At 49.8% G+C, this 14395-nt stretch overlaps 1 protein-coding gene across 1 annotated transcript in view; it reads left to right on the forward strand.

The window, feature by feature from the left end:
* LOC147662823 (SWI/SNF-related matrix-associated actin-dependent regulator of chromatin subfamily A member 4) overlaps positions 1–14395 on the forward strand; it is a gene marked incomplete at its 3' end in the record, with an annotated part of 317340 nt that overhangs the window by 62151 nt on the left and 240794 nt on the right. The window contains exons 2-4 of the mRNA XM_086950887.1: positions 2534–2787; positions 5736–5871; positions 6280–6684. Of these exons, the coding sequence (XP_086807013.1) occupies positions 2566–2787; positions 5736–5871; positions 6280–6684 (763 nt within the window). The remainder of the gene's footprint in view (positions 1–2533; positions 2788–5735; positions 5872–6279; positions 6685–14395) is intronic.

The following is a 14395-nucleotide window of genomic DNA, read 5'->3' on the forward strand; positions in this document are numbered from 1 at the left end:
TTTGTTGTTCTTCAAACCATTGATTTTGTATGATAAGACTCTTTTGCTGGATCAAGAGTGTGATCAAGGGCCGCACAGCCCGAAACGCGTCGTCGTGAGAGGTGATTAATAAAGTTTTTTTTGCCTGAAAATCTGCTGCAGAGGCATATTACACGTGTCTTCATGTATACTTCCGAGAGGGTACACATCTGTTTTTTTCCTTGTGGCGTAGCCAAGGTTTTCCTGCCCTAAATTGGGCATCTTTTTGTTCCTCGCTCTTCCTCCCTCTCTTTCTTATGAGGGCGAGTCTTGGGTGGGGATCCAACTTCTGCCCGTCTCCTTTCACCTACGTGCATCAGTATGCCTTCCTCGTTATACGTTTTGTGTCTTCTGCCGACACGTGTGCTGTCACTGCTGCATTTAGCAGGCATTCGCTTATGCGTATTGTGGCTCCTATGGTCCACACTGTCTGGTATGTATGTCCCTTTCTCCTCAAACATATATTTCCTTGTGATCCGGGGTTGTCTATCTGTACATGGATGACATTCTTTCCTATGCATGTCATTCTGGGCATTCACTGGTGTGCTTGCTCCTTTGTGCGCTCTGACTTTGCCATGCTTGTCTTTTCTCAAAGACTTGATTTTTTTTTTAGATCCTTGGGATCCTGCGCACAGTTTTTTTGCTTCTTTTTTAAATGGAGAAGCTTATGGATTTCTTGCCATTGGGCACTGGCCTTCTGGTTCCTGTGGCTTCCCTTTGTCCCTGCCTGGATGGTGCAAGTTTCATTGTGTCCTAGACGGACTGTAGTACCATTGACTTAACTTGTACACCCCTCCTGTCCCCTTTGTTCGGTGTTGATGGGTCTGGTGTCAGCCTTGCTGGCACTACTGTTTGCCGCCTGTTGTTATTGACAGACAAGTTCCTCTGGAACTTGGTGGTTTCAGTCGCAGAGCCTCCTCCTATGAGGCATGGCTTTGGTATCTATTCGAAGTGGCTGGATGTCTCTATCAGTTGAACGAGTTACTTACCTTCGGTAACGATGTATCTGATAGAGACAGTCTAGCCGCAGATTCCTTAACACACACCCATCCTCCCCGCTCGGCGAGGACCTTTCAGGTTTAGTTCGTACCTACTGGGTTGTTTACCACTGATCTCCGTCTTGCCATGTATTACCCTTCTTCACATTCGTTCCAGGTCTGAATGTCCTATTCTGTATTACCTGGTCCTTCTCCTACCACTCATGTTATGGGGTGGTGGTCTCCCTTATCTATCATGCTCCTGCACCCTGGTCCCTTACAGGGTGGAGCATGGTCAAGTTTCTCCTCCACCCCACCCTCCCTGCTGCCTTCCTCCATAAATTGAGGCTACTTGACTATGCAGCAGCCAAGTGATCATGCTTAGGGGGTGGGGTTTCACATTTTCTGTTGCAAAAGTGTGGTCTTTTGACATGGCAGGCATGTTATTACAGCCCTATTGTCTCTTACCATAACAATCCTGTTGTTGCAGCCTGGTTGTTATTTATCATAACATTCATTTCACTTGCTGCTTGCCTCATGGGAGGGTTTGGTTCTAAGCTTATGCAGATCTGATTCTAGGGGCGAGTACTCTGCACTCTCCCTTCAGTTCCTTACACTATGAAGTCTGTTTCTATGACATGCATTCTGCTGTTTCATGTCATTTTCTTCATTATTGTCGTCGTTTCAATGAATGTCATTCTTTTTTTGCACACTGTTCCCACATTCTCATAGTTTTCATGATTGCTCCGCGTTGTGGTGCGGAAAAGTTTCTCAGTAGAAAACTGACGTTAGCGTGCCGGGAGGGACTTATATGGCTCCACTGACGTCACTGCTGAAAATTCTCCAGATCCAGACTGACGCTTGGAAGATATTCTAAGTTGAGGATTCTGTGACTAGACTGTGTCTCTACCAGATACATTGTTACCGAAGGTAAGTAACTCATTCATTAGGGATGCTGTTCAACGTCCGTAAATACTATCGGTAAAGCTAATAGGTCTCGTCTTTGGGACCTATTAACAATTACTTCTCCTTCTAAAGCCAGCTGATTTCTGCACTCTTTACCATTTTCTCTGTCCAAATTAAATTTGCTACACTTTCACTACACTTTTTTCAAATCTAACTCTCTTCTCTTTTAATCACTTCTGTATTTCAAAATAAGTCTAACTTTTTCCATTTTGAGGTACTGTATATCCTTTTTGAATTTTTTTTTAGCAAGTCTGCTTCTATATACACTGTTTTAGTATTCAGTTTCTATGGACACTGCTCCTAGTCTTTATCATTTGATTGTTCCAAGTCAAGCTAAGGTTTTCTGTACTACCGTTGTTAGTTTCCGAGTTCAGTTTGCGATTTTTTTCAAGGCTTATGACATCAGATAATCTGCAAAATGTAGTTGGAATCACATTTACTCATAATACAGCATTGGTAGGTTTTAAAGCAACATGAGCTAAAGCTCTTTCTAATCACACATATGAATGTAGAATGTGATCAGAGTGCAAGGCTTTTTTTTTTAACAATCTCGCCTGTTATTATTTTTGCAGGAAGCTGAACTGAACGGTTGTGCTCGTGGAAAATGTCTACCCCTGACCCTCCAATGGGAGGCACGCCTCGCCCGGGACCCTCCCCTGGGCCCGGCCCTTCACCTGGCTCTATGATGGGTCCCAGCCCGGGACCCTCACCAGGATCAGTGCACAGCATGATGGGCCCGAGCCCTGGGCCGCCTCCAGCAGGGCATTCGATTCCACCACAGGGACCTGGGGGTTACCCTCCAGAAAACATGCACCCGATGCACAAGGTAATGGGCTTTGCGGGAGGGACCTTCTTTTCAGAAAATGCTCTCCAGATGATGTTGGCTTGCCCGTTTGATGCTCCACGTTGTCTCTGCAAACACACAAGTGACTGAAATTCGACCTCAGGGCAGAAGTTCGAAGCAATAGAGGGTACAAATCTCTGTCAAACTGCTGACTTTGAGTCTCTGGTATGAGATCTGTGGTGTGTGGGTCGATCTCTTTCAAGAGCTTTTGTCACGTCTTGAACTCCTGGGGCTGCAGCATTTCTATATAAGGTGTAGTAATTATTATATGTACTTTTTCCTGTGTGAGAAAGTGCCATCTTTCTTGCATGGTATTCCCCCACTTTTTTCTGAATTGCCGATGTGCTTTGACTGAGTGTGCCCTGGGCTCCTGCCAATCAGGTGCCCAGGGGCTGTGTTCCTTCCCTAAAACTGTGTTGAAACTGAAACCCAATTGGCATCCCTGGCCACCTGCCAGGCTCTGGTAAGTGGTCCCCTAGGTACCCCAGGGCATTGTGACCAGAGAAGAACCCTGAGGGCTGCATCACTTATTGTGCCACCCTTAGGGGGCCTGTCCCCGGACACCCACACACTGCCTTTGCAGGCTGAGTATCTAGGGGCAGAACCAAACAGAGTCGACATGGCACACATCCCTGTGTGCCATGCCCACAAACCCACTGCCCTGGCATCCATCAGTCACCCCTTTAGCTGTGTGCCCTATGCCAGTGGTGTGGGCACAGGTGCATGAGCCCTGTGCCCCTACAGTACCCAGTGCCATTCCTGGGCACTGTAAGTGCAGTGCTGCCATTAAGAGTATATGGTGCTGGGAGGTCGTCATTACGAACTCCACAGCATCATGATGGCTTCACTGAAAACTGAGAAGTTTGATATCAAACTTCTCAGCACATTAAACCCACACTGATGCCAGTGTGGGATTTAATGTAAAATGCATACCAGAGGGAATCTTAGAGATGCCCCCTGAAACCTATTCAACTCCCAGTGTCCTGACTGCGTGGCTACCAAGGCTTGCACCACAGACATGTTTCTGGACCCCTGGGTCGAGAGCCTGCCGCTCTCTGGGGGCCTGAAACAATGCACATCCTGGGACGAGGTGCCAAGTCTCCTACCCCAGGATGGGCAGGGGAAGCTTCAAAGACCTGCCACCTTTGTGAGCTTCTCCAGGCCACTTGCTGTACTCAGCAACTGGCCCCCACTGGTTCTGACCCCCACTCTGGCGGGAAGGACGGCGGGAAACCCTACGTGAGGATGGGGAGCCCTGCCCAATCAGAGCTAGGCCCCTGCCCCCTCCCACAGGAGAGGAGCAGGGTAGGGGGTGTACTCACCCCAGGACAGGGACCCATTGGTCCCTGCCCTTGCCCTACCTGTAACACCCCTAAATTTAGTATTTAGGAGCACCCTGAACTTTCCGTCCTCAGATCCCGATTGCAAGAAGAACAAGAAACAAGAAGACCTGCCGTGCAGCTGCTAACAAGAGGACAACACCAACTGACTTGGCCCCAGAACCCTACAGGCCTGTTTATACTTGAACCTGCTCCTGCGAAACTTCGGCGTCTCCTGCGGACAGCAACCTCAAAAACCCCGGAGGACCTGCCTGCCTTGAACCTCTAAAAATACTGGGACTCACATGAGCAGTGGTTCTGCTCAAACAGCAATACCCCTGGTGCCAGTCAGGAACCGCGAATTCAGCCCACCCTGCACCCGCCGAGCCCGGCCTGTGCCTGAGTGATCAACGGCCACGAGGACGTCCCCCCGGCGAGTGTGACCCGGAGTCCAGGCCTTCCTTTGGGGTACCTACCTCTTCTCCAAGATCCCAACTTACCTCTTGAAGTGGTGGTCGCACCTGAAGAATCTCCGTCCCTGAGTCTGCAGCCTTTGTTCACTTTTTAACTTTCCCATTGGGTAACATTGAGCGACCGACGGCTCAAAAGCACCCTGCACCCGGCCGCCCGAGTGCCGCTGGAAGTGCAACTACTACCCTACTTTACTTGCCCACTTGCCCTGAGTAAGTGACCAGGAGCTCAGCTCCCACAGCCACGTGGCCTGCTTGCTTGCAGCCACCAGCCACCCGCCACCAACCACAGGTCCCCTACCCTCCATAGGATTGCATTGGGCCTACTCTCTCTGCACCCGGCTGCCCCTGTGCCGCTGAGGGTGCAACAACTGTACCTTTCCGACCCTGGGAGACCCCTGATTCTATTCCCCAAACCTTCACTCTACCAGTCGAGAACTTACCTAAAATCCAATAACTAATTTTCCTTCCATATGTTAACATTGAGCTCAATGTTAAATTGTGTTGCCTATTGCAAGCACTGCAGCTATTGTACGTTCAAAAGCCTATTGCCTATTTGTAAAGTAATAACCTAAAGTCACTCATATTGAGAAAACTATATTTTTATACCTTGTTGGTTCTAAAATAAAAAAACTATATCTTTTGATACAAAACAATTGGCCTAGAGTTCAGTTCTTGAGTGTGTGAGACCATTTGCTGACTGAGTGTGTACAACAAATGCTTTAAACTGTCCTCTGATACTGCCTTACTGCTCGACCAAGCTACCACTTTAGAGAGTAAGGTTATATCTAACTTTGGCCTCTGCCATACCTCTGGGGACTGTGGACTCTGTGCACACTGTACCTTACTTTGGCCCAGTATATACAGAGCCACTTTCTTACACCCTGTACTTGCTTTTTTAAATTTTATTATTAAACACGGTTATGGTTACTGCACCAAACATTCAAAAGGTGATGGAAGGAGTTCTTGCATTTTGGCTTACTACTGCTCATAGCTCGGGTAGCATTCCAACCTGTGTGCCCTTGTTTATCTTTGTACAGTCTTGCCTCATTGAGTACTGTTCATGCTCTTTTGAGGCCGGGCATCTGATAACTCCATCAGTGCATCGTTTTCATGTGCTTTGCTGTCTCTCTTCTTGCAGCAACCTGTGGACCCCATGCACGAGAAGGGTATGCCAGAGGATTCTCGCTATGCACAGATGAAAGGCCTGGGTATGAGGCCAGGGCCACACGTCGGTATGGGTCCTCCGCCCAGCCCCATGGACCAACACTCTCAGGGTAAGTCCTTTTTTCTTACTACATTAGCTTCGGCTGCTACTAGCTTCTTTGTCGCTAGTACTATAAAGGTTGACCATTGGAGAGCAGCAGTTCTTTTGACTGAATTGTGCAGAGCACAGCACAAAGTTCTTAGGCAGTGTTTGGGCTGAGCCATTGACCTTCCCTTCCGGGGCCTTAATAGAAGGGGGATTAATCCCTGCTCAATCTCCCTGGTGACCAATTAATAAAATGTTGAAAGATGCATATTAATCCCACATGCAAAACCTTGCTTTGTACCCTGTCAATTGGCATACTTCTCTGTTGTTACCATTTTATAGGCTCTGTTTTAGTTTTACAATTGTGTTTTTAAATATAGACTTGCAGGATTGTTCCCAATCTTTTTATTAACATACTTGATCTTGTGTCCAGGTTATCCGTCACCCCTTGGGGGCTCTGATCACTCTTCAAGTCCGGTTCCTGCTAATGGTCCCCCTTCTGGTCCCCCAATGTCTGCTGGGCCTGTGGGGGTGCCCCTGGAACCTGCCGATCCACAGGCTCTGGGACAGCAGAGCCGCAGCCCCACCCCATTCAATCAGAATCAACTGCACCAGCTGCGGGCACAAATCATGGCTTACAAGATGCTTGCTCGAGGCCAGGCCCTGCCGGACCACCTGCAGACGGCAGTACAGGGCAAGCGGCCCGTGCCAGGAATGCAGCCGCAGATGCCAACACTACCTCCTCCTTCAGTCCCAGGGACAGGACCTGGTCCTGTGCCAGGACCTGGACCCCCCTCTGGACCTGGACAAGTACCTCCCAGCTACAACAGACCTCACGGTAAGACCTACCTTAACTGCATGTCAGTACATCGCTTACTCTGAAGCTTAAGTGCTGTGGAGCAGCAGTGGCAGAGCTTTGACTAGCTTACCTGCCAGTTATGACCCATATTACAGGAAGCTGTAATTGTATATCAGCTTGTCGTGTTGTCCACCGGGGATTTCTGGCAGTCCAATCAACCAAGTTACTGGTTTTAACGTAGAATTGGATCTCCTCATGAATATCCTGGATGTCGGCTTGAAGACTAATGTATGAAGCCTGCACTGATGTGTGCTGGAGGCTTGATAAACTTCTGCCTGTGCTGCTCCTGTTGGGTGTGTGATTGAAACTTGACTTACGCTACTTGCGATGTCCTTGTTCTTTTTTTTTTTACCAAGCTTTATGACTGTTCAGTTGTATCTTTATTGTATGTAGAAGCATGCTTTGCTGCTTTCTGTAGGCCCGCTGATGCTATTCATGTAGTGCCTTCACTTATTCTGGGGATGGCTCTCACTGCTACTGCCCATGTTCTACATGTTCTTTCTACAAGGAATGCACCAACTGCTGCCTGTACTGTGCCAATTATCTATTGTAAAGATTGCACCTTTGCTGTGATGTATCTCTTCTGTGAGTGAGGGAATCATGGACGCCTTCTGTGCTTCATTGCTCCTCTTGTGTAATGGAACTTGTGCTACTGCTTCCTCTAGGAAGCTTGCTCTGTATATAGTGCACCAAAACGAGGTACACTGCGCAGAGAGTACAGGCAACCCTTATTGGTTTACAGAGGCAAAAATGGTGACACTAAATGCTCTTTTGTGGTTGTGTGGGCGAGCAGTTTAGGCTGCGCAGATGGTAGTGCTAATTATTTGTTGTACTCCCAGAGGCAATAAATGAGACACACACTCAAAGAATAAATCCAAGACCAATTTAGAAAAAGAACTCTTATTTTTATATACATTTTGATACCAAGAACTTCGTAAGCGAGTGAATACTTTTCAAAATATTGACTTTCACAAGTAAGTAAAATGTACACTTAAATGCATCTTTACACATAATGCTTTCCTATGGGAGAAAAAGACCTATATGGTACACAGTTACTTGAAGTAGGTTTCCGGGGGGGGTCTCATTCGTGACTTAAGATGGTAGGGGGGGTAAGGTTTATAGTATCTCCAGGGGTTTCCAGTTTACCTGCCCTGGGGCTTCCAGGTGCAGAGGGTCTGGTTAGGTTGGTAGCCTTAGGCGATATAGTAAAGAAGAAGGGGGGACACCCGCAAACAAGCTGCACAGAGGGATTCGTCCGTGAGCTCCCAACGGTTGTCTCGTTTCACAAAGGTCCCAGGAGCAAGGCAGCACTGTCGGTTCTTGAGAACCTGGACCGAGGCACTTCGGTGCAGAGGAGTTAGGTCGGCTGGGCTGGTGTGTTGCAGGTCCTTGCGGTTGTCGATCTCGACAGTTGAAGTTGCAAAATTTAGAACAGCTGGGCCACTCTAGAAGTGGGTCTCTGCTGTGCTGACGTCCCTTGACAGTTAGTCCTGGCATCTTCTTACTTGGTGTGCAGATAGATCTGACCTTCCAGAACTTTGTGACCTCTTTCTGGGCGGCTGCTGCGTCGGTGCGACCGGGGAACAGCAGCACGATAAACCGGACTCTGCTGTTTTGGTGACTGCAAACTGCTGTGGAGTAGCTCCTCTACTCCAAGGGGGATTGCTAGCAATTTGTGAAGGGTTGGCAGTCCACCGGGGTTCTTGGTAGAGGCTCAGCTGCAGGACGAGTCAGTTTTCTTCAGGATTGTCGAGACTGATGCAGGCAGGTTGGGTGCCTAAAAGCCCGCAGCAGGTCTTTAGTTCTCGGTTTTTGCTCTTCTTTCTCCTCTTCTTTTGGGTCTGTCCAATCTGAGTACCTTGCATCAGGGGTGCCACCTAAATACTCAATTTAGGGGCGTTAAGGGGCGTGACAGGTATTAGCCAATGGGCTACTCACCTTTAGGGTGACTACACCCCCCTATAGGGCAACTTCCTGTGGTAAGTGGGCATAACCCTGATCGAGTGAACCTAATTCCACCAAAAACCAAGATGGTGGAATTATAATTTTCATGTTCCCGCCTTATGGATTGAGCTGGACTGATAGAAAACTTGACAACCTTTAGAGTTTTGCCTGGTGTGCACATTCTCATTGATCTGTTTTGTGAGAATCGCATCATTTGGTGACCGTGTAGCAATTTCTAGAACAGCACCTCCTGGACATCACTCAGTCTGGATTCCACAGCAACCACAGCATGGAAACCGCCCTCTTGGCAGCAAATGGTGGCATCAGAACCATCATGGACAGAGGGGGAAACCGCCGTCCTCCTCTTCCTCAATCTCTCAGCAGCCTTCATCACTGTATCCCACAGCATTCTCATTGCTAGACTTCATGACTCAGGAATTCAAGGTCCTGCCCTGACATGAATTGCCTTATTCTGACACAACACAACGGGTAAGACTCCCCTTTAAACCTCTGAACCCAAGGTGCTTGTCTGCAAAGTCCCCCAAGAATCCCTCCTCAGCCAACCCTTTTCAGCATGTGCATGGCACCTCTCGTCCTCATTATAAGAGCTTACAATATCAACATTTTCTCCTATGCCAATGATACCCAGCTCATCCTGTCCCTCACTCACTAGAACAATTCCACTAGGGCCCACTTCTGCTGTATGACTAACGTGCTAACTGACGAGGGAGAGCTGCCTAAAACTCAACAAAACAGAGATCCTGATTTTCAGAAACAGGATCTCCCCATTGGACTCCTCCTGGTGGCCAGCTGAACTGGAACCCATGCCCACCCCCACAGACCACGCCAGAAAGCTCGATATCATCCTTGACTATAAACTCACTGTGAATAAACAGGTTAATGCAGTGACTTCATCCTGCTTCCTAATTCTCCAAATGCTCCGCAAAATGTTGAGATGGCTTCCAATGCACATGAGACACACTGTCACCCAGGCCCTCCTATCCAGCAGACTTGATTATGGCAATGCACTCTACATCAGCACCTTCGACCAGCACATTCATTCACTCATTCAAACAAGACCATACAAAACACCTCTGCCAGGCTCATCCCAGAAGTCCCCAGTAGCGCTCACATCACGCCCCACCATAGCGAACTACACTGGCCACCAATCCAGAAAGAATGCCAATTCAAGGTACTCATCCCCACCTACAAAGCCCTACACAACACTGGACCTGCGTACCTCAACAACTGACTTCAACACTACTATCTAACCATACAGCTACGCTCAGCCTTAGTCACCCCCACATATGTCCCCCACAACCTCAGAAGCAAGTCAGGAGGGTGCTTCTTTTCCTACATCGCCGCCAAGACCTGGAATGAACTCTAACACATGAGGACTACCTCTTCGCTACTCAACTATAGACCTGGCTGTTTAACTAGGAGCTCCACTCGACCTACGATCCTGCTCCAGTGCCTGGATACCCTCACAGGGCATAATTCGTGCCATATAAAATCGACGTAACATAACATGAAATAACATAGGGAGGTATATCTACCTCCCCACAAAAGAATAAGCCCATTCCTTTTCACAAAGAGCATTTATGCTTTGACTACTCGGCTGATATGCCGAGATATCATACCGTGGATCTTACAAAATAAAGGTAAGTATAACAGTTTTAGGTTCAAAGCAAAGTTACTTTGGTTTCCATACAAAAGTCAGTTCAACACTCAGAATTTTTTTAAAGTGTTATCGGGTTGCAGGTAAGTAAAAGACCTACAATAATAGCTTTATGGGTTTAGAGCCAAGGTTCCACAAGGCTCAAGGAGGCACTCAAATCGCAGCACCAGCGGCAGCAGGGTGGCCGGATGCAGAGTGCAGAGGCCCAATGTTAGCCAATTGGGCTAGGTGGCTGTCGGTTTGGGGCTGTGTTGGACCCGGCCCATTAGGCAGGTTCACCCCTAGACTTTTTGCTTTGTCCTAGCCTCTTTCTGGAACCTGGTGTTGGTGATTTTAGGCCTCTGCGCACTTTTTTCACTGTGGTACAGTGTAAAGTGCTTGAGCTCTCTGTATAGGTGTAGTGAGTGGCCTGCCCTCCCATAGGAATGAATGGGGAATATGTATGCCCATGGTAGATTCCTGATGCGTGGGGAGTGCAGGGTCGAGTTTGGTATGTATCAACTCGGGAGAATGAATGCTGCAAAATGATGTATGCAGCTTGTTTGTGCCTAGTCTGGAAGTACTACTTTTGGAAGTTGGTATATTTGTGTAAGTTGGTGCTAGCGTGTGATTGGCTGGTGAGTCTGCCCAGGAGTGCCTGGACCTGCTGGTGGATGGACTGTCCGGTTTGAGTAGGACAGGGTCTGCAGGGTCTGCAAGGCCCCAGAGGAGGGGGGTCTGAGACAGCCATAGATGAGAGGCCCCTCTGCTGTCAGGGATGGGAGGAAAGAGCGTCTGGTGGTGCCGGGCCGTGCCTGTCGGCCACCCTGCTAGCTCTCCTTCCTGACGGCTCACTGTCACCTCTGGCCCTGAAGCTGTCAGGAAAGACGTAAACCAGAAACATTCCAGCACTCAGGGTCCCTTGCACGAAGTACTTCAAAGGCATTCCTGGCTATAAGAAGGAGCTGTGTCTCCCTCCAACTTGTTCTTGTTCTGGCTCTTGTGGCTGACTTGGATCTACCCGGGGTGGGCGCTGCCCAGCCCCTGGGTACCTGGATTCCTGGACTCCTGGGGGACCCTTCTGCCCTGCCTGGGCTGAAGGGGGGACTTGGCTTTGCCCCTGGGGAAGCTCTGGGACCTTGGCAGCATGGAGAAGCTGCCTTTGTCTGAGGAGAGCGCTGGAGTTGATTTCTAGCGCCTGGAGGCGCTGTGCTTCCCCCTGAGCGCCTGGGAGCGCTCTGCCTGTTGTCTAGCGCTTTGGAGCGCTTCATTTTCCCCAAGCGCTTGAGAGCGCTTTCTCAGGACTTTCTAGCGCTTAGGAGCGCTTTTCATGTTCATTTGGAGCGCTGGATGCGCTGAGGATTCCTGCCTGGATTTATTTAATTATTTCCGAGTGCCCACCTCGATCTGCCGCGGAGAGAAACCAACCACGAAGGGGCCGCGACCGGATTGGCCGAGACCCGAGGAGAGGAGCGCCCTGATTGGCCGCTGGTCCGGAGAGTCGCGCTCCGGTTGGTCAAGACGCCTGCAGAGGCTCTGGCGTCACTGGGGGCTCGCCGAAGGAGCCGCGATGGGATTGGCCCATCGCTCGTGACCGGCTGCGAGAGGAAGAAGAAGGCGCCGAGACGCATGGCGGCCGGTTAACAGGGCTCCCGTGTGCCGAGGGAGCCCTGCAGCGCGAGAAGAGATTGCCCCGGGAGCCTGGCTGGCTCCAATCTGCGTCCCGGTCCCGAGACGGGGGACCGGGCCAAGCGAGGAGAGTCTGGGAGGAGCCGGAGCTCCTCCGTGGCCGCCGAGCCCGCCCCCGTCGCACAGGAAAGCCGGTGAGTGCAGAGCGGAGGGGGCGCGAGGCCCTGGCTGGTGCCTGCCCCTACCGCAGCCGGCGAGAGTGAGCCGCCGCCCGGAGGAGCCCCGCCCCAGAGCCCGGTGAGTAGGAAGGGCTGGGGGGGCTCCGTCCAGCCTCTGATGGTGCAGATTGAGGCACAGAGTCAGGGCGGCCCCGATTGGCAGCGGGTCGCCCCAACGGTTGAGAGCCCCAAGAGGGGCAGGGGGGCATTCTATGTCTTTGAGTTCCCCGAGTGGGACTCCAACGAAGGGGGCATATCGGGGCATATTGTCGGTGCCCGTCCCTAAAGGGGCCCAGTTGTGTCGGAAGCCACGAGGGCTTCAAGGGCGGCCCCAGTTGGCAGCGGGTCGCCCCAACGTCGTCTAGAGTCCGGTGAGGCTCATGGGGGCATCCTTGTTTTAAGAGCCTGTATGGCTCCAACGGTTGGCATCATTGTTTCAGAGCCTGTGTGGCTCCAGCAGTGGCGCAGTTGGCGCCTAAGGGCCAGTGAGGGCCCTGGCGCAGTTTTATTGTTCTCCAGGTGCCCAGCACTTAGTGGGCACCTGCCACGTTTAGGCTTTTTGAACTTTGAGACTGGCGCTGCATGGCAGCGCACCCTGACACTGAGACTCAGGGCGTCTGAGCCCCAACAAGGCCATTGGCCTAGGGACTGCCACAGGTGGTGGCTTATGTGAGTTTGCGCAATGGTATGGTTATTGCACCTCTGAATGTGATCTTTTGCATCATGTGTTATTCCTGCACCTCTGAAGGTTTTTAGGCCTCATGTGATTTTTGCGCTATTGCTTTACTCTTGACACCTCTGAATGTTTGATGCATTATGTGTCTTTCTTTTCATGCGCTGCACCTCTGAATGTTTAGTCATCATGTGTCTTCTTGCGCTGCACCCCTGAATGTATTGTGATTACATCATGTGCTCTGTCCTTAACACCGCTGAATGTGTAGGTCTATACATCATGTGTTTTCCTTACTACTCCTCTGAATGTATAGTCATGCATCATGGGTAGTGTGTCCTGATTTATACCCCTAAGTGGATTTCATCCTTAGGTGGTTGTTCTTTCTAGTACAGGGGGTCCTAGTGAGGTCCTGGGTACCTGCGTGACATGCTCCTAAGGTGTTGAGGGTTGCGTAGTGTGTACTTACCTGTTCCCAGTAGTTACTGGATGTGATTCATAACTGTTACTTTGTGCTACAGTGATTTTATATGCTTATTCTAATTTCTGACAAGTATTTCTATTTCGGAAAGTGTTGAATATGACAGTGGCCCTTGTGGCCCTGTCTTGTGAATAATCCCATGTGAATATTGCCCGTGCCAATTGGCACCATGTATATGTGTGATTTTATCTGATGTGCTTTTACAATACAAAAGGTATTTTTATAATAACCTTGTGTGGAGTCTCTTTTGTGGTGTACCTAGTGTGTTGTTGCTATTGTGCGCTGACGCAAATGCTTTACACATTGCCTCCGAGTTTAGCCTAGACTGCTCGTGCCAAGCTACCAAGGGGGTGAGCAGGGGTTATCTTGGCGTGTGACTTCCTTGCCCTGACTAGATTGGTGGTTTCTGCCTGGCTTTGGCATCAGCCTTAGCCTACCAGAAATAGCCAGTTCTAGCATTGGTGGGTCAGCGGTGCGGATTTGGAACTTGTGTTTGCGCAGTGCCATAGCTACAACTGGCTACATTACAAAACTCTACAATTGTTTTTTCAGATAGTCACATGTTTGGGATTATTGTTTTTGATTTTTTTTCCTCAAGAGTGTCATTTTCAAATGTGTTTCTGCGCTTTATGTTTAGCGGCAGATGAGAGAAAGTGACAGGGCGGGACGCCAGTAGAGGGGGAGGTTCCCATAGATTAGGAATCCCTTGCTGGGTCCCTTGTCCAATCCCAAATCCTGTACCTGTGTGGTTAGATAGGAGAGGGAAGGAGTGTGAGGAGAAAAGACTAGCTCAGGGGGGTAGTTGTTCCCTGGGTGTAGTGTGTGTGTCTGGATTCCCCAGTGTGGTAGGGTCCAGTGGTGGCAGCTTGAATGTGTCCAGTGTGTTAATTCCCATTCCCCGCTCCCAGAGTTTGGTACCTGTGTCACGGGTGGTCAGGTTGAGTGATCAGGGGTGGTAAAAACTGCCTTACCAGTCCGAGGGGGGGGAGTGTGCGCATGAGTTATGTGCTGAACTGGAGGAGTTGGTGTGAGTTTTCTTTTTGTTAAAGAGCTTGCATGAGAGGTGTACCTCTGGTGGTGTGCAGGAGGTC

This window comes from Lissotriton vulgaris, unplaced genomic scaffold (genome assembly GCF_964263255.1).
Source record: "Lissotriton vulgaris unplaced genomic scaffold, aLisVul1.2 SCAFFOLD_828, whole genome shotgun sequence".
NCBI classification, from domain to species: domain Eukaryota; kingdom Metazoa; phylum Chordata; class Amphibia; order Caudata; family Salamandridae; genus Lissotriton; species Lissotriton vulgaris.